The sequence below is a fragment of the Hyla sarda genome, chromosome 8 (assembly GCF_029499605.1).
Source record: "Hyla sarda isolate aHylSar1 chromosome 8, aHylSar1.hap1, whole genome shotgun sequence".
Classification (NCBI taxonomy): Eukaryota; Metazoa; Chordata; class Amphibia; order Anura; family Hylidae; genus Hyla; species Hyla sarda.
Window position 1 is genome coordinate 228,892,677 of NC_079196.1, and position 27,314 is coordinate 228,919,990.

The window sequence follows — 27,314 nt, forward strand, 5'->3', positions numbered from 1 at the left end:
ACAGAGCATGTAGGACCCCTTAATAATGATAATGGGGAGGTTGTCACGGGCGATCAAGAGAAGGCGGAGCTACTGAATGGGTTCTTTAGTTCTGTATATACTATGGAAGAAGGAGCTGACATTGGCCAGGTCAGTGCTGGTAACACATCATGTACAGGTCAGTGCTGGTAACACATCATGTACAGGTCAGTGCTGGTAACACATCATGTACAGGTCAGTGCTGGTAACACATCATATAATGTATTGAACTGGCTTAATGTAGAGATGGTACAAGGTAAGTTAAGTAAAGCAAATGTAAGCAAATCTCCAGGGCCGGATGGACTACACCCAAGAGTTCTTAGAGAGGTAAGTTCAGTAATATCTGTACCCTTGTTCATGATATTTAGAGATTCTCTGGTGTCTGGTATTGTGCCAAGGGACTGGCGCAAGGCTAATGTGGTACCAATCTTCAAGAAGGGCTCTAGGTCTTCGCCAGGCAATTATAGACCGGTAAGTCTAACGTGCATTGTGGGTAAATCGTTTGAAGGACTTATAAGGGATTACATACAGGAATACATAGGGGATAATAGTATTATAAGTGATAGCCAGCATGGGTTTACTAAGGATAGAAGTTGTCAAACCAATCTAATTTGCTTTTATGAAGAGGTGAGTAGAAGCCATGACAGAGGAATGGCTGTGGATATAGAGGGGGGCTGTGTATATAGAGGGGGGGCTGTGTATATGGAGGGGAGCTCTGTATATAGAGGAATGGCTGTGGATATAGTGTTTCTGGATTTTGCCAAAGCGTTTGATACTGTCCCTCATAGATGTCTGACAGGTAAGTTAAGGTCCTTGGGCTTGGAAACTTTAGTTTGTAACTGGATTGAACACTGGCTCATAGATCGTACCCAGAGAGTGGTGGTAAATGATTCGTACTCTGATTGGTCCCCGGTTATTAGTGGTGTACCCCAAGGTTCAGTACTGGGCCCGCTGCTGTTTAATTTATTTATCAATGATATAGAGGATGGTATTAACAGCTCTGTTTCTATCTTTGCAGATGACACCAAGCTTTGTAGCACAGTACAGTCTATAGAGGATGTGCATAAGTTACAAGATGACTTGGATAGACTAAGTGTCTGGGCATCCACTTGGCAAATGAGGTTCAATGTGGATAAATGTAAAGTTATGCATCTGGGTACTAATAACCTGCATGCGTCGTATGTCTTAGGGGGGATTAAACTGGCAGAGTCACTGGTAGAGAAGGATCTGGGTGTACTTGTAGATCACAGACTACAAAATAGCATGCAATGTCAGGCTGCTGCTTCCAAAGCCGGCAGGATATTGTCATGTATAAAAAGAGGCATGGACTCGAGGGGCAGGGACATAATACTCCCCCTTTATAAAGCATTGGTACGGCCTCACCTGGAATATGCTGTTCAGTTTTGGTCGCCTGTTCATAAAAGGGACACTGCGGAGTTGGAAAGGGTGCAGAGACGCGCGACTAAACTAATATGGGGCATGGAACATCTTAGCTATAAGGAGCGATTAAAGGAGTTACAATTGTTTAGTCTTGAGAAGAGACGTTTAAGGGGGGATATGATAAACGTATATAAGTATATAAATGGCCCATACAAAAAATATGGAGAAAAACTGTTCCAGGTTAAACCCCCCCAAAGGACGAGGGGGCACTCCCTCCGTCTGGAGAAGAAAAGGTTTAGTCTAAAGGGGCGGCACGCCTTCTTTACCGTGAGGACTGTGAATTTATGGAACGGTCTACCTCAGGAACTGGTCACAGCAGGAACAATTAACAGCTTTAAAGCAGGGTTAGATACATTCCTGGAACAAAATAACATTAATGCTTATGCAGAATTATAAAACTACATCCCTTTCCCTTATCCCCTTACATCCTTCCCTTCAATCCCCTGGTTGGACTTGATGGACGTATGTCTTTTTTCAACCATACTAACTATGTAACTATGTAAGTGAAGCATTTATCATTGTAGGTGTAAGTGAAGCATTTATCATTGTAGTGTAAGTGAAGCATTTATCATTGTAGGTGTAAGTGAAGCATTTATCATTGTAGGTGTAAGTGAAGCATTTATCATTGTAGGTGTAAGTGAAGCATTTATCATTGTAGGTGTAAGTGAAGCATTTATCACTGTTTTGTAAGTGAAGCATTTATCATTGTAGGTGTAAGTGAAGCATTTATCATTGTATTGTAAGTGAAGCATTTATCACTGTTGTGTACGTGAAGCATTTATCATTGTAGGTGTAAGTGAAGCATTTATCATTGTAGGTGTAAATGAAGCATTTATCATTGTAGTGTAAGTGAAGCATTTATCATTGTAGGTGTAAGTGAAGCATTTATCATTGTAGGTGTAAGTGAAGCATTTATCATTGTAGGTGTAAGTGAAGCATTTATCATTGTATTGTAAGTGAAGCATTTATCACTGTTGTGTAAGTGAAGCATTTATCATTGTAGGTGTAAGTGAAGCATTTATCATTGTATTGTAAGTGAAGCATTTATCACTGTTGTGTACGTGAAGCATTTATCATTGTAGGTGTAAGTGAAGCATTTATCATTGTAGGTGTAAGTGAAGCATTTATCATTGTAGTGTAAGTGAAGCATTTATCATTGTAGGTGTAAGTGAAGCATTTATCATTGTAGGTGTAAGTGAAGCATTTATCATTGTAGGTGTATGTGAAGCATTTATCATTATAGGTGTAAGTGAAGCATTTTTAATTGTAGTGTAAGTGAAGCATTTATCATTGTAGGTGTAAGTGAAGCATTTATTATTGTAGTGTAAGTGAAGCATTTATCATTGTAGGTGTATGTGAAGCATTTATCATTGTAGGTGTAAGTGAAGCATTTATCATTGTAGTGTAAGTGAAGCATTTATCATTGTAGGTGTAAGTGAAGCATTTATCATTGTAGTGTAAGTGAAGCATTTATCATTGTAGGTGTAAGTGAAGCATTTATCATTGTAGTGTAAGTGAAGCATTTATCATTGTAGGTGTAAGTGAAGCATTTATCATAGTAGGTGTAAGTGAAGCATTTATCATTGTAGGTGTAAATGAAGCATTTATCATTGTAGTGTAAGTGAAGCATTTATCATTGTAGTGAAAGTGAAGCATTTATCATTGTAGGTGTATGTGAAGCATTTTTCAATCTAGGTGTAAGTGAAGCATCTATCATTGTAGTGTAAGTGAAGCATTTATCATTGTAGGTGTAAGTGAAGCATTTATCATTGTAGGTGTAAGTGAAGCATTTATCATTGTAGGTGTAAGTGAAGCATTTATCATTGTAGTGTAAGTGAAGCATTTATCATTGTAGGTGTAAGTGAAGCATTTATCATTGTAGTGTAAGTGAAGCATTTATCATTGTAGGTGTAAGTGAAGCATTTATCATTGTAGGTGTAAGTGAAGCATTTATCATTGTAGGTGTAAGTGAAGCATTTATCATTGTAGGTGTAAGTGAAGCATTTATCATTGTAGGTGTAAGTGAAGCATTTATCATTGTATTGTAAGTGAAGCATTTATCACTGTTGTGTAAGTGAAGCATTTATCATTGTAGGTGTAAGTGAAGCATTTATCATTGTATTGTAAGTGAAGCATTTATCACTGTTGTGTACGTGAAGCATTTATCATTGTAGGTGTAAGTGAAGCATTTATCATTGTAGGTGTAAGTGAAGCATTTATCATTGTAGTGTAAGTGAAGCATTTATCATTGTAGGTGTAAGTGAAGCATTTATCATTGTAGGTGTAAGTGAAGCATTTATCATTGTAGGTGTATGTGAAGCATTTATCATTATAGGTGTAAGTGAAGCATTTTTAATTGTAGTGTAAGTGAAGCATTTATCATTGTAGGTGTAAGTGAAGCATTTATTATTGTAGTGTAAGTGAAGCATTTATCATTGTAGGTGTATGTGAAGCATTTATCATTGTAGGTGTAAGTGAAGCATTTATCATTGTAGTGTAAGTGAAGCATTTATCATTGTAGGTGTAAGTGAAGCATTTATCATTGTAGTGTAAGTGAAGCATTTATCATTGTAGGTGTAAGTGAAGCATTTATCATTGTAGTGTAAGTGAAGCATTTATCATTGTAGGTGTAAGTGAAGCATTTATCATTGTAGTGTAAGTGAAGCATTTATCATTGTAGGTGTAAGTGAAGCATTTATCATTGTAGGTGTAAGTGAAGCATTTATCATTGTAGGTGTAAGTGAAGCATTTATCATTGTAGGTGTAAGTGAAGCATTTATCATTGTAGGTGTAAGTGAAGCATTTATCATTGTATTGTAAGTGAAGCATTTATCACTGTTGTGTAAGTGAAGCATTTATCATTGTAGGTGTAAGTGAAACATTTATCATTGTATTGTAAGTGAAGCATTTATCACTGTTGTGTACGTGAAGCATTTATCATTGTAGGTGTAAGTGAAGCATTTATCATTGTAATGTAAGTGAAGCATTTATCATTGTAGGTGTAAGTGAAGCATTTATCATTGTAGGTGTAAGTGAAGCATTTATCATTGTATTGTAAGTGAAGCATTTATCACTGTTGTGTACGTGAAGCATTTATCATTGTAGGTGTAAGTGAAGCATTTATCATTGTAATGTAAGTGAAGCATTTATCATTGTAGGTGTAAGTGAAGCATTTATCATTGTAGGTGTAAGTGAAGCATTTATCATTGTAGGTGTAAGTGAAGCATTTATCATTGTATTGTAAGTGAAGCATTTATCACTGTTGTGTAAGTGAAGCATTTATCATTGTAGGTGTAAGTGAAGCATTTATCATTGTATTGTAAGTGAAGCATTTATCACTGTTGTGTACGTGAAGCATTTATCATTGTAGGTGTAAGTGAAGCATTTATCATTGTAGGTGTAAGTGAAGCATTTATCATTGTAGTGTAAGTGAAGCATTTATCATTGTAGGTGTAAGTGAAGCATTTATCATTGTAGGTGTAAGTGAAGCATTTATCATTGTAGGTGTAAGTGAAGCATTTATCATTGTAGGTGTTAGTGAAGCATTTATCATTGTATTGTAAGTGAAGCATTTATCATTGTTGTGTAAGTGAAGCATTTATCATTGTAGGTGTAAGTGAAGCATTTATCATTGTAGGTTTAAGTGAAGCATTTATCATTGTAGTGTAAGTGAAGCATTTATCATTGTAGGTGTAAGTGAAGCATTTATCATTGTAGGTGTAAGTGAAGCATTTATCATTGTAGGTGTAAGTGAAGCATTTATCATTGTATTGTAAGTGAAGCATTTATCATTGTAGGTGTAAGTGAAGCATTTATCATTGTAGTGTAAGTGAAGCATTTATCATTGTATTGTAAGTGAAGCATTTATCATTGTAGGTGTAAGTGAAGCATTTATCATTGTATTGTAAGTGAAGCATTTATCATTGTAGTGTAAGTGAAGCATTTATCATTGTAGGTGTAAGTGAAGCTTTTATCATTGTAGGTGTAAGTGAAGCATTTATCATTGTATTGTAAGTGAATCATTTATCATTGTAGGTGTAAGTGAAGCATTTATCATTGTAGTGTAAGTGAAGCATTTATCATTGTAGGTGTAAGTGAAGCATTTATCATTGTATTGTAAGTGAAGCATTTATCATTGTTGTGTAAGTGAAGCATTTATCATTGTAGGTGTAAGTGAAGCATTTATCATTGTAGGTGTAAGTGAAGCATTTATCATTGTAGTGTAAGTGAAGCATTTATCATTGTAGGTGTAAGTGAAGCATTTATCATTGTAGGTGTAAGTGAAGCATTTATCATTGTAGGTGTAAGTGAAGCATTTATCATTGTATTGTAAGTGAAGCATTTATCATTGTAGGTGTAAGTGAAGCATTTATCATAGTAGTGTAAGTGAAGCATTTATCATTGTAGGTGTAAGTGAAGCATTTATCATTGTATTGTAAGTGAAGCATTTATCATTGTAGGTGTAAGTGAAGCATTTATCATTGTAGGTGTAAGTGAAGCATTTATCATTGTAGGTGTAAGTGAAGCATTTATCATTGTAGTGTAAGTGAAGCATTTATCATTGTGGGTGTAAGTGAAGCATTTATCATTGTGGGTGTAAGTGAAGCATTTATCATTGTAGGTGTAAGTGAAGCATTTATCATTGTAGTGTAAGTGAAGCATTTATCATTGCAGTGTAAGTGAAGCATTTATCATTGTAGCGTAAGTGAAGCATTTATCATTGTAGGTGTAAGTGAAGCATTTATCATTGTATTGTAAGTGAAGCATTTATCATTGTTGTGTAAGTGAAGCATTTATCATTGTAGGTGTAAGTGAAGCATTTATCATTGTAGGTGTAAGTGAAGCATTTATCATTGTAGTGTAAGTGAAGCATTTATCATTGTAGGTGTAAGTGAAGCATTTATCATTGTAGGTGTAAGTGAAGCATTTATCATTGTAGGTGTAAGTGAAGCATTTATCATTGTATTGTAAGTGAAGCATTTATCATTGTAGGTGTAAGTGAAGCATTTATCATAGTAGTGTAAGTGAAGCATTTATCATTGTAGGTGTAAGTGAAGCATTTATCATTGTATTGTAAGTGAAGCATTTATCATTGTAGGTGTAAGTGAAGCATTTATCATTGTAGGTGTAAGTGAAGCATTTATCATTGTAGTGTAAGTGAAGCATTTATCATTGTGGGTGTAAGTGAAGCATTTATCATTGTATTGTAAGTGAAGTATTTATCATTGTAGGTGTAAGTGAAGCATTTATCATTGTAGTGTATGTGAAGCATTTATCAATGTAGGTGTAAGTGAAGCATTTATCATTGTAGGTGTAAGTGAAGCATTTATCATTGTAGTGTAAGTGAAGCATTTATCATTGCAGTGTAAGTGAAGCATTTATCATTGTAGGTGTAAGTGAAGCATTTATCATTGTAGTGTAAGTGAAGCATTTATCATTGCAGTGTAAGTGAAGCATTTATCATTGTAGCGTAAGTGAAGCATTTATCATTGTAGGTGTAAGTGAAGCATTTATCATTGTAGGTGTAAGTGAAGCATTTATCATTGTAGGTGTAAGTGAAGCATTTATCATTGTAGTGTAAGTGAAGCATTTATCATTGTGGGTGTAAGTGAAGCATTTATCATTGTTTTGTAAGTGAAGTATTTATCATTGTAGGTGTAAGTGAAGCATTTATCATTGTAGTGTATGTGAAGCATTTATCAATGTAGGTGTAAGTGAAGCATTTATCATTGTAGGTGTAAGTGAAGCATTTATCATTGTAGTGTAAGTGAAGCATTTATCATTGCAGTGTAAGTGAAGCATTTATCATTGTAGGTGTAAGTGAAGCATTTATCATTGTAGTGTAAGTGAAGCATTTATCATTGCAGTGTAAGTGAAGCATTTATCATTGTAGGTGTAAGTGAAGCATTTATCATTGTAGCGTAAGTGAAGCATTTATCATTGTAGGTGTAAGTGAAGCATTTATCATTGTATTGTAAGTGAAGCATTTATCATTGTTGTGTAAGTGAAGCATTTATCATTGTAGGTGTAAGTGAAGCATTTATCATTGTAGGTGTAAGTGAAGCATTTATCATTGTAGTGTAAGTGAAGCATTTATCATTGTAGGTGTAAGTGAAGCATTTATCATTGTAGGTGTAAGTGAAGCATTTATCATTGTAGGTGTAAGTGAAGCATTTATCATTGTATTGTAAGTGAAGCATTTATCATTGTAGGTGTAAGTGAAGCATTTATCATAGTAGTGTAAGTGAAGCATTTATCATTGTAGGTGTAAGTGAAGCATTTATCATTGTATTGTAAGTGAAGCATTTATCATTGTAGGTGTAAGTGAAGCATTTATCATTGTAGGTGTAAGTGAAGCATTTATCATTGTAGTGTAAGTGAAGTATTTATCATTGTAGGTGTAAGTGAAGCATTTATCATTGTAGTGTATGTGAAGCATTTATCAATGTAGGTGTAAGTGAAGCATTTATCATTGTAGGTGTAAGTGAAGCATTTATCATTGTAGTGTAAGTGAAGCATTTATCATTGCAGTGTAAGTGAAGCATTTATCATTGTAGGTGTAAGTGAAGCATTTATCATTGTAGTGTAAGTGAAGCATTTATCATTGCAGTGTAAGTGAAGCATTTATCATTGTAGCGTAAGTGAAGCATTTATCATTGTAGGTGTAAGTGAAGCATTTATCATTGTAGGTGTAAGTGAAGCATTTATCATTGTAGGTGTAAGTGAAGCATTTATCATTGTAGAGTAAGTGAAGCATTTATCATTGTGGGTGTAAGTGAAGCATTTATCATTGTATTGTAAGTGAAGTATTTATCATTGTAGGTGTAAGTGAAGCATTTATCATTGTAGTGTATGTGAAGCATTTATCAATGTAGGTGTAAGTGAAGCATTTATCATTGTAGGTGTAAGTGAAGCATTTATCATTGTAGTGTAAGTGAAGCATTTATCATTGCAGTGTAAGTGAAGCATTTATCATTGTAGGTGTAAGTGAAGCATTTATCATTGTAGTGTAAGTGAAGCATTTATCATTGCAGTGTAAGTGAAGCATTTATCATTGTAGCGTAAGTGAAGCATTTATCATTGTAGGTGTAAGTGAAGCATTTATCATTGTATTGTAAGTGAAGCATTTATCATTGTTGTGTAAGTGAAGCATTTATCATTGTAGGTGTAAGTGAAGCATTTATCATTGTAGGTGTAAGTGAAGCATTTATCATTGTAGTGTAAGTGAAGCATTTATCATTGTAGGTGTAAGTGAAGCATTTATCATTGTAGGTGTAAGTGAAGCATTTATCATTGTAGGTGTAAGTGAAGCATTTATCATTGTATTGTAAGTGAAGCATTTATCATTGTAGGTGTAAGTGAAGCATTTATCATAGTAGTGTAAGTGAAGCATTTATCATTGTAGGTGTAAGTGAAGCATTTATCATTGTATTGTAAGTGAAGCATTTATCATTGTAGGTGTAAGTGAAGCATTTATCATTGTAGGTGTAAGTGAAGCATTTATCATTGTAGTGTAAGTGAAGCATTTATCATTGTGGGTGTAAGTGAAGCATTTATCATTGTATTGTAAGTGAAGTATTTATCATTGTAGGTGTAAGTGAAGCATTTATCATTGTAGTGTATGTGAAGCATTTATCAATGTAGGTGTAAGTGAAGCATTTATCATTGTAGGTGTAAGTGAAGCATTTATCATTGTAGTGTAAGTGAAGCATTTATCATTGCAGTGTAAGTGAAGCATTTATCATTGTAGGTGTAAGTGAAGCATTTATCATTGTAGTGTAAGTGAAGCATTTATCATTGCAGTGTAAGTGAAGCATTTATCATTGTAGCGTAAGTGAAGCATTTATCATTGTAGCGTAAGTGAAGCATTTATCATTGTAGGTGTAAGTGAAGCATTTATCATTGCAGTGTAAGTGAAGCATTTATCATTGTAGCGTAAGTGAAGCATTTATCATTGTAGGTGTAGGTGAAGCATTTATCATTGTAGTGTAAGTGAAGCATTTATCATTGTGGGTGTAAGTGAAGCATTTATCATTGTATTGTAAGTGAAGTATTTATCATTGTAGGTGTAAGTGAAGCATTTATCATTGTAGTGTATGTGAAGCATTTATCAATGTAGGTGTAAGTGAAGCATTTATCATTGTAGGTGTAAGTGAAGCATTTATCATTGTAGTGTAAGTGAAGCATTTATCATTGCAGTGTAAGTGAAGCATTTATCATTGTAGGTGTAAGTGAAGCATTTATCATTGTAGTGTAAGTGAAGCATTTATCATTGCAGTGTAAGTGAAGCATTTATCATTGTAGCGTAAGTGAAGCATTTATCATTGTAGGTGTAAGTGAAGCATTTATCATTGTAGGTGTAAGTGAAGCATTTATCATTGTAGTGTAAGTGAAGCATTTATCATTGTGGGTGTAAGTGAAGCATTTATCATTGTATTGTAAGTGAAGTATTTATCATTGTAGGTGTAAGTGAAGCATTTATCATTGTAGTGTATGTGAAGCATTTATCAATGTAGGTGTAAGTGAAGCATTTATCATTGTAGGTGTAAGTGAAGCATTTATCATTGTAGTGTAAGTGAAGCATTTATCATTGCAGTGTAAGTGAAGCATTTATCATTGTAGGTGTAAGTGAAGCATTTATCATTGTAGTGTAAGTGAAGCATTTATCATTGCAGTGTAAGTGAAGCATTTATCATTGTAGCGTAAGTGAAGCATTTATCATTGTAGGTGTAAGCGAAGCATTTATCATTGTATTGTAAGTGAAGCATTTATCATTGTTGTGTAAGTGAAGCATTTATCATTGTAGGTGTAAGTGAAGCATTTATCATTGTAGGTGTAAGTGAAGCATTTATCATTGTAGTGTAAGTGAAGCATTTATCATTGTAGGTGTAAGTGAAGCATTTATCATTGTAGGTGTAAGTGAAGCATTTATCATTGTAGGTGTAAGTGAAGCATTTATCATTGTATTGTAAGTGAAGCATTTATCATTGTAGGTGTAAGTGAAGCATTTATCATAGTAGTGTAAGTGAAGCATTTATCATTGTAGGTGTAAGTGAAGCATTTATCATTGTATTGTAAGTGAAGCATTTATCATTGTAGGTGTAAGTGAAGCATTTATCATTGTAGGTGTAAGTGAAGCATTTATCATTGTAGTGTAAGTGAAGCATTTATCATTGTGGGTGTAAGTGAAGCATTTATCATTGTATTGTAAGTGAAGTATTTATCATTGTAGGTGTAAGTGAAGCATTTATCATTGTAGTGTATGTGAAGCATTTATCAATGTAGGTGTAAGTGAAGCATTTATCATTGTAGGTGTAAGTGAAGCATTTATCATTGTAGTGTAAGTGAAGCATTTATCATTGCAGTGTAAGTGAAGCATTTATCATTGTAGGTGTAAGTGAAGCATTTATCATTGTAGTGTAAGTGAAGCATTTATCATTGCAGTGTAAGTGAAGCATTTATCATTGTAGCGTAAGTGAAGCATTTATCATTGTAGCGTAAGTGAAGCATTTATCATTGTAGGTGTAAGTGAAGCATTTATCATTATAGGTGTAAGTGAAGCATTTATCATTGTAGGTGTAAGTGAAGCATTTATCATTGTAGTGTAAGTGAAGCTGGGCATTTGTTAAATTTTGTGCAGGCCACATTTTCTGAAATGTCTCTCTTCACATACACCAAAAAGCTAAGTCTGGGCTGGTGAAGGGTTTTGGCAGTTTTGCCCCTTTTTTTTTGTTTTTTTGTGCCTTTTCACAAAAAGGCGCAGTTCATTAAACCCGTCCATATCATGTGCATTGCCAAAACCAGTGGATTGCAGCTCAAAATCTGCAGAAATGTGTAAACCAATAGGCACACAAAAAAAGAAATAAAAAAAGGACACTTGTGCCAAAATAGCGCCAAATATAGACAGAAAAAAGGGTAAACACAATGATTAATGGCGGCCAATGAATCCAGGGGTCAAGTCCTGGGAACAAAGGTCTGGGAACTCATCCAAGATTTCCACTCAGGGGCTGTTCCTGCTAATGGGAAGAGTGTTCCTGCTGTGGAAAAAGTGCAGGAACTCAGTTCCCATGCGTTCTTGCAGGACTTGAGCCCTGACTGTATCTAAGCAGACGACTGGGTTATACATTAGTGTCAGAGACAGGGAATAGGTCACTATAGAGCAGTGTTTCCCAACCAGTGGATCTCCAGTCACTGCAAAACTACAACTACCAGCATGCCCACACAGTATTTGACTGCCCAGGCATGCTGGGAGTTATAGTTTTGTAACAGCTGGAGGCACACTGCTTGGGAAAGACTTCTATAGAGCAAGATGGAGAATCCCCTGAAATCCAGCCATGACCTCATCTGGTGAACAGTCTGTGATGGAGAACGTCCATGTGAACAGGTGCGAGCTCTGCGGGCCAGGAAAACAGCTGGAAGGATTGTGTCCCCCGGGGGGCGGGGTGGGGGGGGGGGTAGACGGGGGCTCAGGTAGGGAACGTGTCGTGTCAGCGCCCACTGCATCCTGATCCTGAGCAGATGTGAGGAGGACTATGAGGTCATAGTGAGATCACATTACCCCTCACTAATCCCTGCGCTACATCACATCCAGGACTACCCCCTACCGACCACTACTCCCATCATTGGAGAAAGAAGGAACAATGAGGGGACAGAGTTGAGTGTCATTAAGAAGAGACAAGTTTGCCAGCTGTAGTATGGAATTTCAGATGTTGTAGAGTTATTTATAAAAATGCACTCACTATTCTGCTGTTAGATCATGTCTTATACTCCAGTCACATACAGAGCTGCACTCACTATTCTGCTGTTACATCTTTTCTTATACTTTGGTCACATACAGAGCTGCACTCACTATTCTGCTGTGGCATCTTTTCTTATACTTTGGTCACATACAGAGCTGCACTCACTATTCTGCTGTTACATCATGTCTTATACTCCAGTCACATACAGAGCTGCACTCACTATTCTGCTGTCACATCATGCCTTATCCTCCAGTCACCTCCAGAGCTGCACTCACTATTCTGCTGTTACATCTTGTCTTTTACACCAGTCACCTTCAGAGCTGCACTTACTATTCTGCGGTTACTTCATGTGCTATCCTCCATTTATTTCCAGAGCTGCACTAACTATTCTGCTGTTACATCATGTCTTATCCTCCAGAGCTGCACTCACTATTCTGCTGTTACATCATGTTTTATCCTCCAGAGCTGCAATCACTATTCTGCTGTTACATCATGTCTTATCCTCCAGAGCTGCACTCACTATTCTGCTGTTACATCATGTTTTATCCTCCAGAGCTGCACTCACTATTCTGCTGTTACATCATGTCTTATCCTCCAGAGCTGCACTCACTATTCTGCTGTTACATCATGTCTTATCCTCCAGAGCTGCACTCACTATTCTGCTGTTACATCATGTATTATCCTCCAGAGCTGCACTCAATATCCTGCTGTTATATCATGTCTTATCCTCCAGAGCTGCACTCACTATTCTGCTGTAACATCATGTCTTATCCTCCAGAGCTGCACTCACTATTCTGCTGTTACATCATGTCTTATCCTCCAGAGCTGCACTCACTATTCTGCTGTTACATCATGTCTTATCCTCCAGAGCTGCACTCACTATTCTGCTGTTACATCATGTCTTATCCTCCAGAGCTGCACTCACTATTCTGCTGTTACATCATGTCTTATCCTCCAGAGCTGCACTCACTATTCTGCTGTTACATCATGTCTTATCCTCCAGAGCTGCACTCACTCTTCTGCTGTTACATTGAGCTGACTAAGCAGAGTTGAATATTTAGGATGTAGCAGAGCTGGGTCGGAATCATTAGACATCTAGGAATGTTTGGTTGGTCAGATGTAGCAGAGCTGCGGACCCATCATAGTGATGGAATGATGTGATGGTTCTCACAATGGATAAACAATAACTCTAAGGAGTTAAGTGACAAGCTCAGCTCTGCTACATCAGCGGCACCAGTACACGACCCGTCCCTTGGTTCTGTGTGCTTTAGAATAGTTCTTGGCGGAGAATCTGATGAGAAGTTGGGCAAACTTACAAGTGTCCCCATTCTGCTTTATGGAGTTCTGACTCCCCACGGAGCTGAGGGCCACCAGCAGGAGGATGAGGATGTAGTGTAGTCGCCTCGCAGCCTGAAACACAAAGTCCTGGTCAACACGGAACCCCCATAATATCCCCAGCCAGTCCTGAGGTGACCCCCTCAGACAGACGATTTGAGGCTCCGCGCTCCCCCTTACCTCCATGTCTGCTGGGTCCCGTCTAGTGTGAGGTTGCTATTTAAGGTCTTGTATTTATATGGCGCGTCTGGTCCTGGGCCCCCTCCTATTAAAGCCTCCCCTGTGAGCGGAGGAACGAGAAGGGGGGATGTGTATGGTCTGTGCACAGGATACAGGGGTTGTGCCGCTACCTTCCAGTCCTGTCCACACGTGTATCCTCCACAGCACATAACAGGATGGTTCAGGCTGCCAGCGAGGAAAGGTGGGGAAGGCGAAACACGAAGAGACGGAAAATAATAGGAAAAAATCCCACTGGGGACCAGAGGTGGAGATCAGTGAGAAAGGTGAAGGTTTTGATGGCGGGAAATAAAATCCCCCCTCCACACCAAAGGTCTATAGCCTCGGCCAATCACCTCGGACCACCAGCCGTCTACACGTGAATGAAATCCCGCACCACTGCCCACCACCAAACGTCTATAGCCTCGGCCAAACACCTCGGACCACCCGCCGGACATGCCTGAATAAAATCCCGCACCACTGCCCACCACCAAAGGTCAATACCCTCGGCCAAACACCTCGGACCACCCGCCGGACATGCCTGAATAAAATCCCGCACCACTGCCCACCACCAAAGGTCAATACCCTCGGCCAAACACCTCGGACCACCAGCCGGCCATGCCTGAATAAAATACCGCACCACTGCCCACCACCAAAGGTCAATACCCTCGGCCAAACACCTCGGACCATCCGCCGGACATGCCTGAATAAAATCCCGCACCACTGCCCACCACCAAAGGTCAATACCCTCGGCCAAACACCTCGGACCACCAGCCGGCCATGCCTGAATAAAATCCTGCACCACTGCCCACTACCAAAGGTCAATACCCTCGGCCAAACACCTCGGACCATCCGCCGGACATGCCTGAATAAAATCCTGCACCACTGCCCACCACCAAACGTCAATACCCTCGGCCAAACTCCTCGGACCACCAGCCGGCCATGCCTGAATAAAATCCTGCACCACTGCCCACTACCAAAGGTCAATACCCTCGGCCAAACACCTCGGACCACCAGCCGGCCATGCCTGAATAAAATCCTGCACCACTGCCCACTACCAAAGGTCAATACCCTCGGCCAAACACCTCGGACCACCAGCCGGCCATGAGATTGACGAATTAATTCAGCACAAATCGGATTCTGTCCGAATTTTTAAAAATAATTTTTACATTTGTCAGAATCTGCCGTTTTTTTCACAACATTCGCTCTGTACGTGGCCCAGACTCTCAGTGTACTGTACAGGAGCAGGGACTCCTTCCTTTGACAGGAGGCCTTGCACCTGTACATACTTTTCAGTGGCAATTACAGGGCTATCGGGGCACTTCTAAATTTGAATCAATGTCTCAATCTGAAACAAATCTCAGGAAGCTTGCGCCATTTTAAAGATAGGGCTACAAGATGGATTCAGGCAATCAGAAATCGTAAAGAAGTCTGAGGACCCAATAGGGGAGACAATCTAAAGAAACGCAGGTCACGTGACCTCCAGGTGTGGGGACCAATGTGCTGAAACATACAAGGACCCAAAATGTCGGACTCAAAACAAATCTCACGATATTTGTTCATCTCTAGTCATAGGGCTACATACAGAAGAACTCAGCACTATAATCCAACATTTGTAACAGAACCCCCTCCCCCAATAAATATCACCGGTGTCATCTGATGGGTCACATGACATTCAGATCCCCTAGTACAATTGTCCCCTGTGAACTCTGATACCTTCACCGCTACCCTACAGAGAACCACATATTCCTCAATGGGTGGGGGCCAATAGACATCTTACCCAACGTCTGACTTTGGGCGCTCGGCACCAACTGTAATGTGGAGTCATTATAGACAGGGGGCATGATGTACTTTATGACCCTAATATAGAGGGTTCACCAGGGTCCAAAATGTTAGATAAATAAAAAATGATTAATAGGAAAGATGGTGGAGAAAAGAACTAGAAAGAAGGAAGATTAAGAGAGTGAGATGCATCCGATACAGATTGGTGATGGATAGACAAGATGGTCACATGATGGGGACATCCAATACAGATTGGTGATGGATAGACAAGATGGTCACATGATGGGGACATCCGATACAGATTGGTTATGGATAGACAAGATGGGGACATGATGGGGACATCCAATACAGATTGGTGATGGATAGACAAGATGGTCACATGATGGGGACATCCAATACAGATTGGTGATGGATGGACAAGATGGTCACATGATGGGGACATCCGATACAGATTGGTTATGGATAGACAAGATGGTCACATGATGGGGACATCCGATACAGATTGGTGATGGATAGACAAGATGGTCACATGATGGGGACATCCGATACAGATTGGTGATGGATAGACAAGATGGTCACATGATGGGGACATCCGATACAGATTGGTGATGGATAGACAAGATGGTCACATGATGGGGACATCCAATACAGATTGGTGATGGATGGACAAGATGGTCACATGATGGGGACATCCAATACAGATTGGTGATGGATAGACAAGATGGTCACATGATGGGGACATCCGATACAGATTGGTGATGGATAGACAAGATGGTCACATGATGGGGACATCCAATACAGATTGGTGATGGATAGACAAGATGGTCACATGATGGGGACATCCAATACAGATTGGTGATGGATGGACAAGATGGTCACATGATGGGGACATCCGATACAGATTGGTTATGGATAGACAAGATGGTCACATGATGGGGACATCCGATACAGATTGGTGATGGATAGACAAGATGGTCACATGATGGGGACATCCGATACAGATTGGTGATGGATAGACAAGATGGTCACATGATGGGGACATCCAATACAGATTGGTGATGGATAGACAAGATGGTCACATGATGGGGACATCCAATATAGATTGGTGATGGATGGACAAGATGGTCACATGATGGGGACATCCGATACAGATTGGTTATGGATAGACAAGATGGTCACATGATGGGGACAAACGATACAGATTGGTGATGGATGGACAAGATGGTCACATGATGGGGACAGATACAGATTGGTGATGGATAGACAAGATGGTCACATGATGGGGACATCCGATACAGATTGGTTATGGATAGACAAGATGGTCACATGATGGGGACAGATACAGATTGGTTATGGATAGACAAGATGGTCACATGATGGGGACAACTGATTCAGATTGGTTATGGATAGACAAGATGGTCACATGATGGGGACAAACGATACAGATTGGTGATGGATGGACAAGATGGTCACATGATGGGGACAGATACAGATTGGTTATGGATAGACAAGATGGTCACATGATGGGGACAAACGATACAGATTGGTGATGGATAGACAAGATGGGGACATGATGGGGACAGATACAGATTGGTGATGGCTAGACAAGATGGTCACATGATGGGGACAAACGATACAGATTGGTGATGGCTAGACAAGAAGGTGACATGATGGGGACAAACGATACAGATTGGTGATGGATAGACAAGATGGTCACATGATGGGGACATCCAATACAGATTGGTGATGGATAGACAAGATGGGGACATGATGGGGACAGATACAGATTGGTTATGGAGAGACAAGATGGTCACATGATGGGGACAGATACAGATTGGTTATGGATAGACAAGATGGTCACATGATGGGGACAAACGATACAGATTGGTGAGGGATAGACAAGATGGGGACATGATGGGGAAAGATACAGATTGGTGATGGATAGACAAGATGGTCACATGATGGGGACAAACGATACAGATTGGTGATGGCTAGACAAGATGGTCACATGATGGGGACAAACGATACAGATTGGTGATGGATAGACAAGATGGTCACATGATGGAGACATCCAATACAGTTTGGTGATGGATAGACAAGATGGTCACATGATGGGGACATCCGATACAGATTGGTGATGGATGGACAAGATGGGGACATGATGGGGACAGATACAGATTGGTTATGGATAGACAAGATGGTCACATGATGGGGACATCCGATTCAGATTGGTGATGGATAGATAAGATGGTCACATGATGGGGACATCCAATACAGATTGGTGATGGATGGACAAGATGGTCACATGATGGGGAGAGATACAGATTGGTGATGGATGGACAAGATGGTCACATGATGGGGAGAGATACAGATTGGTGATGGATAGAAAAGATGGTCATATGATCGATTTATTATGGGTGGAACATTGGGACAGAAACAGTCAACAGCTCGAATATCACCAGATAAAACTAAAACGAGTAGATGAAGCCTTGTCCTATCCTGTCCTATCTTGTCCTATCTTGTCCCGTCCTTGGCCCCTGTGAGGAGATGCTGCTCCATGGAGAAAAGAAAGGAGGAAGAAGAAGACGACCACCATCAACATCAGAAATCGGGAAGAAGGTACACAAGGGAAGGTAATCTGGAGAACACAGGTCACATGATCTCCAAGAGTTTGGACCAACCTGATAAAACATAAAATAAGTCACCTGGATCAAATTAATGGAAAACTCTTAAAACATTGAACGGTGTATGCGGATTGGCTGAGCCTCTGGTCTCTAGCGGACTGGTGGGATTAGCTGTCATGTGACCGGTTTGATGAATTCTATATTGAGGATTACGTCCTGATGTCCATCACTAAATGATCAGAACGTCTTCAGAAGATTCTTTCTGGCTTTTCCCATCTTCCTGTCCGGCTTCTGATCTTTCACTGTGACATCAATGTCCTGGATCTCTGGGGGTTTCGTATCTAGAAGGTTCTGGGCTCCTGCCAGGTCTGTCATAGATGATTTATAGTGTTTTCTTTTGATAAGAGATGGAGCCAAGAGGTCCCATATAAAATTAGAATTGTTTCCATCCCCCATCAGCTGTTGTATCTGCACCATGTAACTCTTCATATACAGTATATACCTTACCTGATCCTCATCCTTAGGACTCTTCATATACCGTATATACCTTACCTGATCCTCATCCTCAGGACACTTCATATACAGTATATACCTGATCCTCATCCTCAGAACACCTCATATATAGTATATACCTTACCTGATCCTCATCCTCAGGACACTTCATATACAGTATATACCTTACCTGATCCTCATCGTCTGGATTCTTCATATAGAGTATATACCTTACCTGACCTAACCCTCAAGACACTTCATATATAGTATATACCGTACCTGATTCTCTTCCTCAGGACTCTTCATATACAGTATATACCTTACCTGGTCCTCATTCTCAGGACACTTCATATACAGTATATACCTTACCTGATCCTCATCCTCAGGACACCTCCTATATAGTATATACCTTACCTGCTCCTCATCCTCAGGACACTTCATATACAGTATATACCTTACCTGATCCTCATCCTCTGGATTCTTCATATACAGTATATACCTTACCTGACCTAATCCTCAGGACACCTCATATATAGTATATACCTTACCTGATCCTCTTCCTCAGGACTCTTCATATACAGTATATACCTTACCTGATCCTCATCCCCAGAACACTTCATATACAGTATATAACTTACCTGATCCTCATCCTCAGGATACCTCATATATAGTACCGTATATCATCCTCATGTATGTGTCTTACCCGTTCCTCCTCCTCATGTATGTGTCTTACCCGATCCTCCTCCTCATGTATGTGTCTTACCCGATCCTCCTCCTCATGTATGTGTCTTACCCGATCCTCTTCCTCATGTATGTGTCTTACCCGATCCTCCTCCTCATGTGTGTGTCTTACCCGATCCTCCTCCTCATGTGTGTGTCTTACCCGATCCTCCTCCTCATGTGTGTGTCTTATCAGATCCTCCTCCTCATGTATGTGTCTTACCCGATCCTCCTCCTCATGTATGTGTCTTACCCGATCCTCCTCCTTATGTATGTGTCTTACGCGATCCTCCTCCTCATGTATGTGTCTTACCTGATCCTCCTCCTCATGTATGTGTCTTACCTGATCCTCCTCCTCACGTATGTGTCTTACCCGATCCTCCTCCTCACGTATGTGTCTTACCCGATCCTCCTCCTCACGTATGTGTCTTACCCGATCCTCCTCCTCATGTATGTGTCTTACCTGATCCTCCTCCTCACATATGTGTCTTACCCGATCCTCCTCCTCACGTATGTGTCTTACCCGATCCTCCTCCTCACGTATGTGTCTTAGCCGATCCTCCTCCTCACGTATGTGTCTTACCAGATCCTCCTCCTCATGTATGCGTCTTACCCGATCCTCCTCCTCATGTATGTGTCTTACCTGATCCTCCTCCTCATGTATGTGTCTTACCCGATCCTCCTCCTCATGTATGTGTCTTACCCGATCCTCCTCCTCATGTATGTGTCTTACGCGATCCTCCTCCTCATGTATGCGCCTTACCCGATCCTCCTCCTCATGTATGTTTCTTACCCGATCCTCCTCCTCATGTTTGTGTCTTACGCGATCCTCCTCCTCACGTATGTGTCTTACCCGATCCTCCTCCTCATGTATGTGTCTTACCCGATCCTCCTCCTCATGTATGTGTCTTACCTGATCCTCCTCCTCATGTATGTGTCTTACCCGATCCTCCTCCTCATGTATGTGTCTTACCCGATCCTCCTCCTCATGTATGTGTCTTACGCGATCCTCCTCCTCATGTATGCGTCTTACCCGATCCTCCTCCTCATGTATGTGTCTTACCCGATCCTCCTCCTCATGTATGTGTCTTACCTGATCCTCCTCCTCATGTATGCGTCTTACCCGATCCTTCTCCTCATGTATGCGTCTTACCCGATCCTCCTCCTCATGTATGCGTCTTTCCCGATCTTCCTACTCATGTATGCGTCTTACCCGATCCTCCTCCTCATGTATGTGTCTTACCCGATCCTCCTCCTCATGTATGCGTCTTACCCGATCCTCCTCCTCATGTATGCGTCTTACCCGATCCTCCTCCTCATGTATGCGTCTTACCCGATCCCCCTCCTCATGTATGCGTCTTACCCGATCCTCCTCCTCATGTATGCGTCTTTCCTGATCTTCCTCCTCATGTATGTGTCTTACCTGATCCTCCTCCTCATGTATGTGTCTTACCTGATCCTCCTTCTCACGTATGTGTCTTACCTGATCCTCCTCCTCACGTATGCGTCTTACCCGATCCTCCTCCTCACGTATGCGTCTTACCCGATTCTCCTCCTCACGTATGTGTCTTACCTGATCCTCCTCCTCACGTATGTGTCTTACCTGATCCTCCTCCTCATGTATGTGTCTTACCTGATCCTCCTCCTCATGTATGTGTCTTTCCTGATCCTCCTCCTCATGTATGTGTCTTACCTGATCTTCCTCCTCATGTATGTGTCTTACCTGATCTTCCTCCTCATGTACGTGTCTTACCCGATCCTCCTCCTCATGTATGCGTCTTACCCGATCCTTCTCCTCATGTATGCGTCTTACCTGATCCTCCTCCTCATGTATGTGTCTTACCCGATCCTCCTCCTCATGTATGTGTCTTACCCGATCCTCCTCCTCACGTATGTGTCTTACCCGATCCTCCTCCTCACGTATGTGTCTTACCCGATCCTCCTCCTCACGTATGTTTCTTACCCGATCCTCCTCCTCACGTATGTGTCTTAGCCGATCCTCCTCCTCATGTATGTGTCTTAACTGATTCCCCTCCTCATGTATGTGTCTTACCTGATCCTCCACCTCATGTATGGGTCTTACCCGATCCTCCACCTCATGTATGTGTCTTACCCGATCCTCCTCCTCATGTATGTGTCTTACCCGATCCTCCTCCTCATGTATGTGTCTTACCCGATCCTCCTCCTCACATATGTGTCTTACCCGATCCTCCTCCTCATGTATGTGTCTTACCTGATCCTCCTCCTCATGTATGCGTCTTTCCCGATCTTCCTACTCATGTATGCGTCTTACCCGATCCTCCTCCTCATGTATGTGTCTTACCCGATCCTCCTCCTCATGTATGCGTCTTACCCGATCCTCCTCCTCATGTATGCGTCTTACCCGATCCTCCTCCTCATGTATGCGTCTTACCTGATGCTCCTCCTCATGTATGCGTCTTACCCGATCCTCCTCCTCATGTATGCGTCTTTCCTGATCTTCCTCCTCATGTATGTGTCTTACCTGATCCTCCTCCTCATGTATGTGTCTTACCTGATCCTCCTTCTCACGTATGTGTCTTACCTGATCCTCCTCCTCACGTATGCGTCTTACCCGATCCTCCTCCTCACGTATGTGTCTTACCTGATCCTCCTCCTCATGTATGTGTCTTACCTGATCCTCCTCCTCATGTATGTGTCTTTCCTGATCCTCCTCCTCATGTATGTGTCTTACCTGATCTTCCTCCTCATGTATGTGTCTTACCTGATCTTCCTCCTCATGTACGTGTCTAACCCGATCCTCCTCCTCATGTATGCGTCTTACCCGATCCTTCTCCTCATGTATGCGTCTTACCTGATCCTCCTCCTCATGTATGTGTCTTACCCGATCCTCCTCCTCATGTATGTGTCTTACCCGATCCTCCTCCTCACGTATGTGTCTTACCTGATCCTCCTCCTCACGTATGTGTCTTACCCGATCCTCCTCCTCACGTATGTTTCTTACCCGATCCTCCTCCTCACGTATGTGTCTTAGCCGATCCTCCTCCTCATGTATGTGTCTTACCCGATCCTTCACCTCATGTATGTGTCTTAACTGATTCCCCTCCTCATGTATGTGTCTTACCAGATCCTCCTCCTCATGTATGTGTCTTACCCGATCCTCCTCCTCACGTATGTGTCTTACCCGATCCTCCTCCTCACGTATGTGTCTTACCCGATCCTCCTCCTCACGTATGTGTCTTACCCGATCCTCCTCCTCACGTATGTGTCTTAGCCGATCCTCCTCCTCATGTATGTGTCTTACCCGATCCTCCTCCTCATGTATGTGTCTTACCTGATCCTCCTCCTCATGTATGTGTCTTACCCGATCCTCCTCCTCATGTATGTGTCTTACCTGATTCTCTTCCTCATGTATGTGTCTTAGCCGATCCTCCACCTCATGTATGCGTCTTACCTGATTCTCCTCCTCATGTATGTGTCTTACCTGATCCTCCTCCTCATGTATGCGTCTTACCTGATTCCCCTCCTCATGTATGTGTCTTACCTGATCCTCCTCCTCATGTATGCGTCTTACCTGATTCCCCTCCTCATGTATGCGTCTTACCTGATCCTCCTCCTCATGTATGTGTCTTACCAGATCCTCCTCCTCATGTATGTGTCTTACTCGATCCTCCTCCTCATGTGTGTGTCTTACCAGATCCTCCTCCTCATGTATGTGTCTTACCAGATCCTCCTCCTCATGTATGTGTCTTACCCGATCCTCCTCCTCATGTATGTGTCTTACCCGATCCTCCTCCTCATGTATGTGTCTTACCCGATCCTCCTCCTCATGTATGTGTCTTACCAGATCCTCCTCCTCATGTATGTGTCTTACCCGATCCTCCTCCTCATGTATGTGTCTTACCCGATCCTCCTCCTCATGTATGTGTCTTACCCGATTCTCCTCCTCATGTATGTGTCTTAGCCGATCCTCCTCCTCATGTATGTGTCTTACCCGATCCTCCTCCTCATGTATGTGTCTTACCCGATCCTCCTCCTCACGTATGTGTCTTACCCGATCCTCCTCCTCACGTATGTGTCTTACCCGATCCTCCTCCTCATGTATGTGTCTTACCCGATCCTCCACCTCATGTATGCGTCTTACCCGATTCTCCTCCTCATGTATGCGTCTTACCTGATCCTCCTCCTCATGTATGCGTCTTACCTGATTCCCCTCCTCATGTATGTGTCTTACCTGTTCCTCCTCCTCATATATGTGTCTTACCAGATCCTCCTCCTCATGTGTGTGTCTTACCAGATCCTCCTCCTCATGTATGTGTCTTACCAGATCCTCCTCCTCATGTATGTGTCTTACCAGATCCTCCTCCTCATGTATGTGTCTTACCCGATCCTCCTCCTCATGTATGTGTCTTACCCGATCCTCCTCCTCATGTATGTGTCTTACCAGATCCACCTCCTCATGTATGTGTCTTACCAGATCCTCCTCCTCATGTATGTGTCTTACCCGATCCTCCTCCTCATGTATGTGTCTTACCCGATCCTCCTCCTCATGTATGTGTCTTACCCGATCCTCCTCCTCATGTATGTGTCTTACCAGATCCTCCTCCTCATGTATGTGTCTTACCCGATCCTCCTCCTCATGTATGTGTCTTACCCGATCCTCCTCCTCATGTATGTGTCTTACCCGATCCTCCTCCTCATGTATGTGTCTTACCCGATCCTCCTCCTCATGTATGTGTCTTACCCGATCCTCCTCCTCATGTATGTGTCTTACCCGATCCTCCTCCTCATGTATGTGTCTTACCCGATCCTCCTCCTCATGTATGTGTATTACCCGATCCTCCTCCTCATGTATGTGTCTTACCAGATCCTCCTCCTCATGTATGTGTCTTACCCGATCCTCCTCCTCATGTATGTGTCTTACCAGATCCTCCTCCTCATGTATGTGTCTTACCCGATCCTCCTCCTCATGTATGTGTCTTACCCGATCCTCCTCCTCATGTATGTGTCTTACCCGATCCTCCTCCTCATGTATGTGTCTTACCCGATCCTCCTCCTCATGTATGTGTCTTACCAGATCCTCCTCCTCATGTATGTGTCTTACCCGATCCTCCTCCTCATGTATGCGTCTTACCCGATCCTCCTCCTCATGTATGTGTCTTACCCGATCCTCCACCTCATGTATGCGTCTTACCTGATTCTCCTCCTCATGTATGTGTCTTACCTGATCCTCCTCCTCATGTATGCGTCTTACCTGATTCCCCTCCTCATGTATGTGTCTTACCTGATCCTCCTCCTCATGTATGTGTCTTACCAGATCCTCCTCCTCATGTGTGTGTCTTACCAGATCCTCCTCCTCATGCATGTGTCTTACCTGATCCTCCTCCTCATGTATGTGTCTTACCAGATCCTCCTCCTCATGTATGTGTCTTACCCGATCCTCCTCCTCCTCATGTATGTGTCTTACCCGATCCTCCTCCTCATGTATGTGTCTTACCCGATCCTCCTCCTCATGCATGTGTCTTACCCGATCCTCCTCCTCATGTATGTGTCTTACCCGATCCTCCACCTCATGTATGCGTCTTACCTGATTCTCCTCCTCATGTGTGTGTCTTACCTGATCCTCCTCCTCATGTATGCGTCTTACCTGATTCCCCTCCTCATGTATGTGTCTTACCTGATCCTCCTCCTCATGTATGTGTCTTACCAGATCCTCCTCCTCATGTGTGTGTCTTACCAGATCCTCCTCCTCATGCATGTGTCTTACCTGATCCTCCTCCTCATGTATGTGTCTTACCAGATCCTCCTCCTCATGTATGTGTCTTACCCGATCCTCCTCCTCCTCATGTATGTGTCTTACCCGATCCTCCTCCTCATGTATGTGTCTTACCCGATCCTCCTCCTCATGTATGTGTCTTACCCGATCCTCCTCCTCATGTATGCGTCTTACCTGAACCTCCTCCTCAAAAAGTACAAATGAATAAGTTTTTATGGGTCCTTAGGAAGGATTACAAGTAAGACAAACTGGGGAAATGTGTAATTTGGGAGACGCCTCCCTCCATACAGGGCCCCGGGGTCCCTCTTAGAAGCTTCTTTGTGACTGGTGTCAATGAGCCAGGTTTTCATGTGGTGGACTCGTCATCTCCTCATGGAGCCGTGTTCACACCCTGTATGGTGCACAGAGCGTGTCGGGATCTCCTCATGGGGCTGAAGGATAATCTGCTGCAGGGGATTCTGTCTGCACAACTTGTATCAGCAGTCTGATCTGATCCCTGACCTCTATACAACGTATAGGACAGTCATTGTGAGATGTAGCAGAGCCGAGTGTGATGTTACATAGGACTGTGGATGATTCTGATCCCTGACCTCTATACAACGTATAGGACAGTCATTGTGAGATGTAGCAGAGTGGAGTGTGTTGTTACATAGGACTGTGGAGGATTCTGATCCCTGACCTCTATACATACATATAGGACAGTCATTGTGAGATGTAGCAGAGCTGAGTGTGTTGTTACATAGGACTGTGGAGGATTCTGATCCCTGACCTCTATACAACGTATAGGATAGTCATTGTGAGATGTAGCAGAGCTGAGTGTGTTGTTACATAGGACTGTGGATGATTCTGATCCCTGACCTCTATACATACATATAGGACAGTCATTGTGAGATGTAGCAGAGCTGAGTGTGTTGTTACATAGGACTGTGGAGGATTCTGATCCCTGACCTCTATACATACATATAGGATAGTCATTGTGAGATGTAGCAGAGCTGAGTGTGTTGTTACATAGGACTGTGGATGATTCTGATCCCTGACCTATATACATACATATAGGACAGTCATTGTGAGATGTAGCAGAGCTGAGTGTGTTGTTACATAGGACTGTGGATGATTCTGATCCCTGACCTCTATATATACATATAGGACAGTCATTGTGAGATGTAGCAGAGCTGAGTGTGTTGTTACATAGGACTGTGGAGGATTCTGATCCCTGACCTCTATACATACATATAGGATAGTCATTGTGAGATGTAGCAGAGCTGAGTGTGTTGTTACATAGGACTGTGGATGATTCTGATCCCTGACCTATATACATACATATAGGACAGTCATTGTGAGATGTAGCAGAGCTGAGTGTGTTGTTACATAGGACTGTGGATGATTCTGATCCCTGACCTATATACATACATATAGGATAGTCATTGTGAGATGTAGCAGAGCTGAGTGTGTTGTTACATAGGACTGTGGATGATTCTGATCCCTGACCTATATACATACATATAGGACAGTCATTGTGAGATGTAGGAGAGCTGAGTGTGTTGTTACATAGGACTGTGGAGGATTCTGATCACTGACCTCTATACATACATATAGGATAGTCATTGTGAGATGTAGCAGAGCTGAGTGTGTTGTTACATAGGACTGTGGATGATTCTGATCCCTGACCTATATACATACATATAGGATAGTCATTGTGAGATGTAGCAGAGCTGAGTGTGTTGTTACATAGGACTGTGGATGATTCTGATCCCTGACCTATATACATACATATAGGACAGTCATTGTGAGATGTAGCAGAGCTGAGTGTGTTGTTACATAGGACTGTGGATGATTCTGATCCCTGACCTCTATACATACATATAGGATAGTCATTGTGAGATGTAGCAGAGCTGAGTGTGTTGTTACATAGGACTGTGGATGATTCTGATCCCTGACCTCTATACATACATATAGGATAGTCATTGTGAGATGTAGCAGAGCTGAGTGTGTTGTTACATAGGACTGTGGATGATTCTGATCACTGACCTCTATACATACATATAGGATAGTCATTGTGAGATGTAGCAGAGTGGAGTGTGTTGTTTATTTCTTTTGCGCCTGAGGCAAGAACAGAAGATTGCGTCCCCTCCTCCTTTTGGGCTCAGGGTACCCCTCAGAATCTTTTTTTCTTTGCGGGCCACCCCTACCATC

The 27,314-nt window shown here is 41.8% G+C and overlaps 1 protein-coding gene across 1 annotated transcript in view; it reads right to left on the reverse strand.

The window, feature by feature from the left end:
- LOC130284203 (microfibril-associated glycoprotein 4-like) overlaps positions 1-13,846 on the reverse strand; it is a 30,669-nt gene extending 16,823 nt beyond the window's left edge. The window contains exons 1-2 of the mRNA XM_056534316.1: positions 13,713-13,846; positions 13,514-13,607 (exon numbers count right to left, since the gene is read on the reverse strand). Coding sequence (XP_056390291.1) covers positions 13,514-13,607; positions 13,713-13,718 — 100 coding nt within the window. The 5' untranslated portion in view covers positions 13,719-13,846. The remainder of the gene's footprint in view (positions 1-13,513; positions 13,608-13,712) is intronic.
- Positions 13,847-27,314: the final 13,468 nt, after the last annotated feature.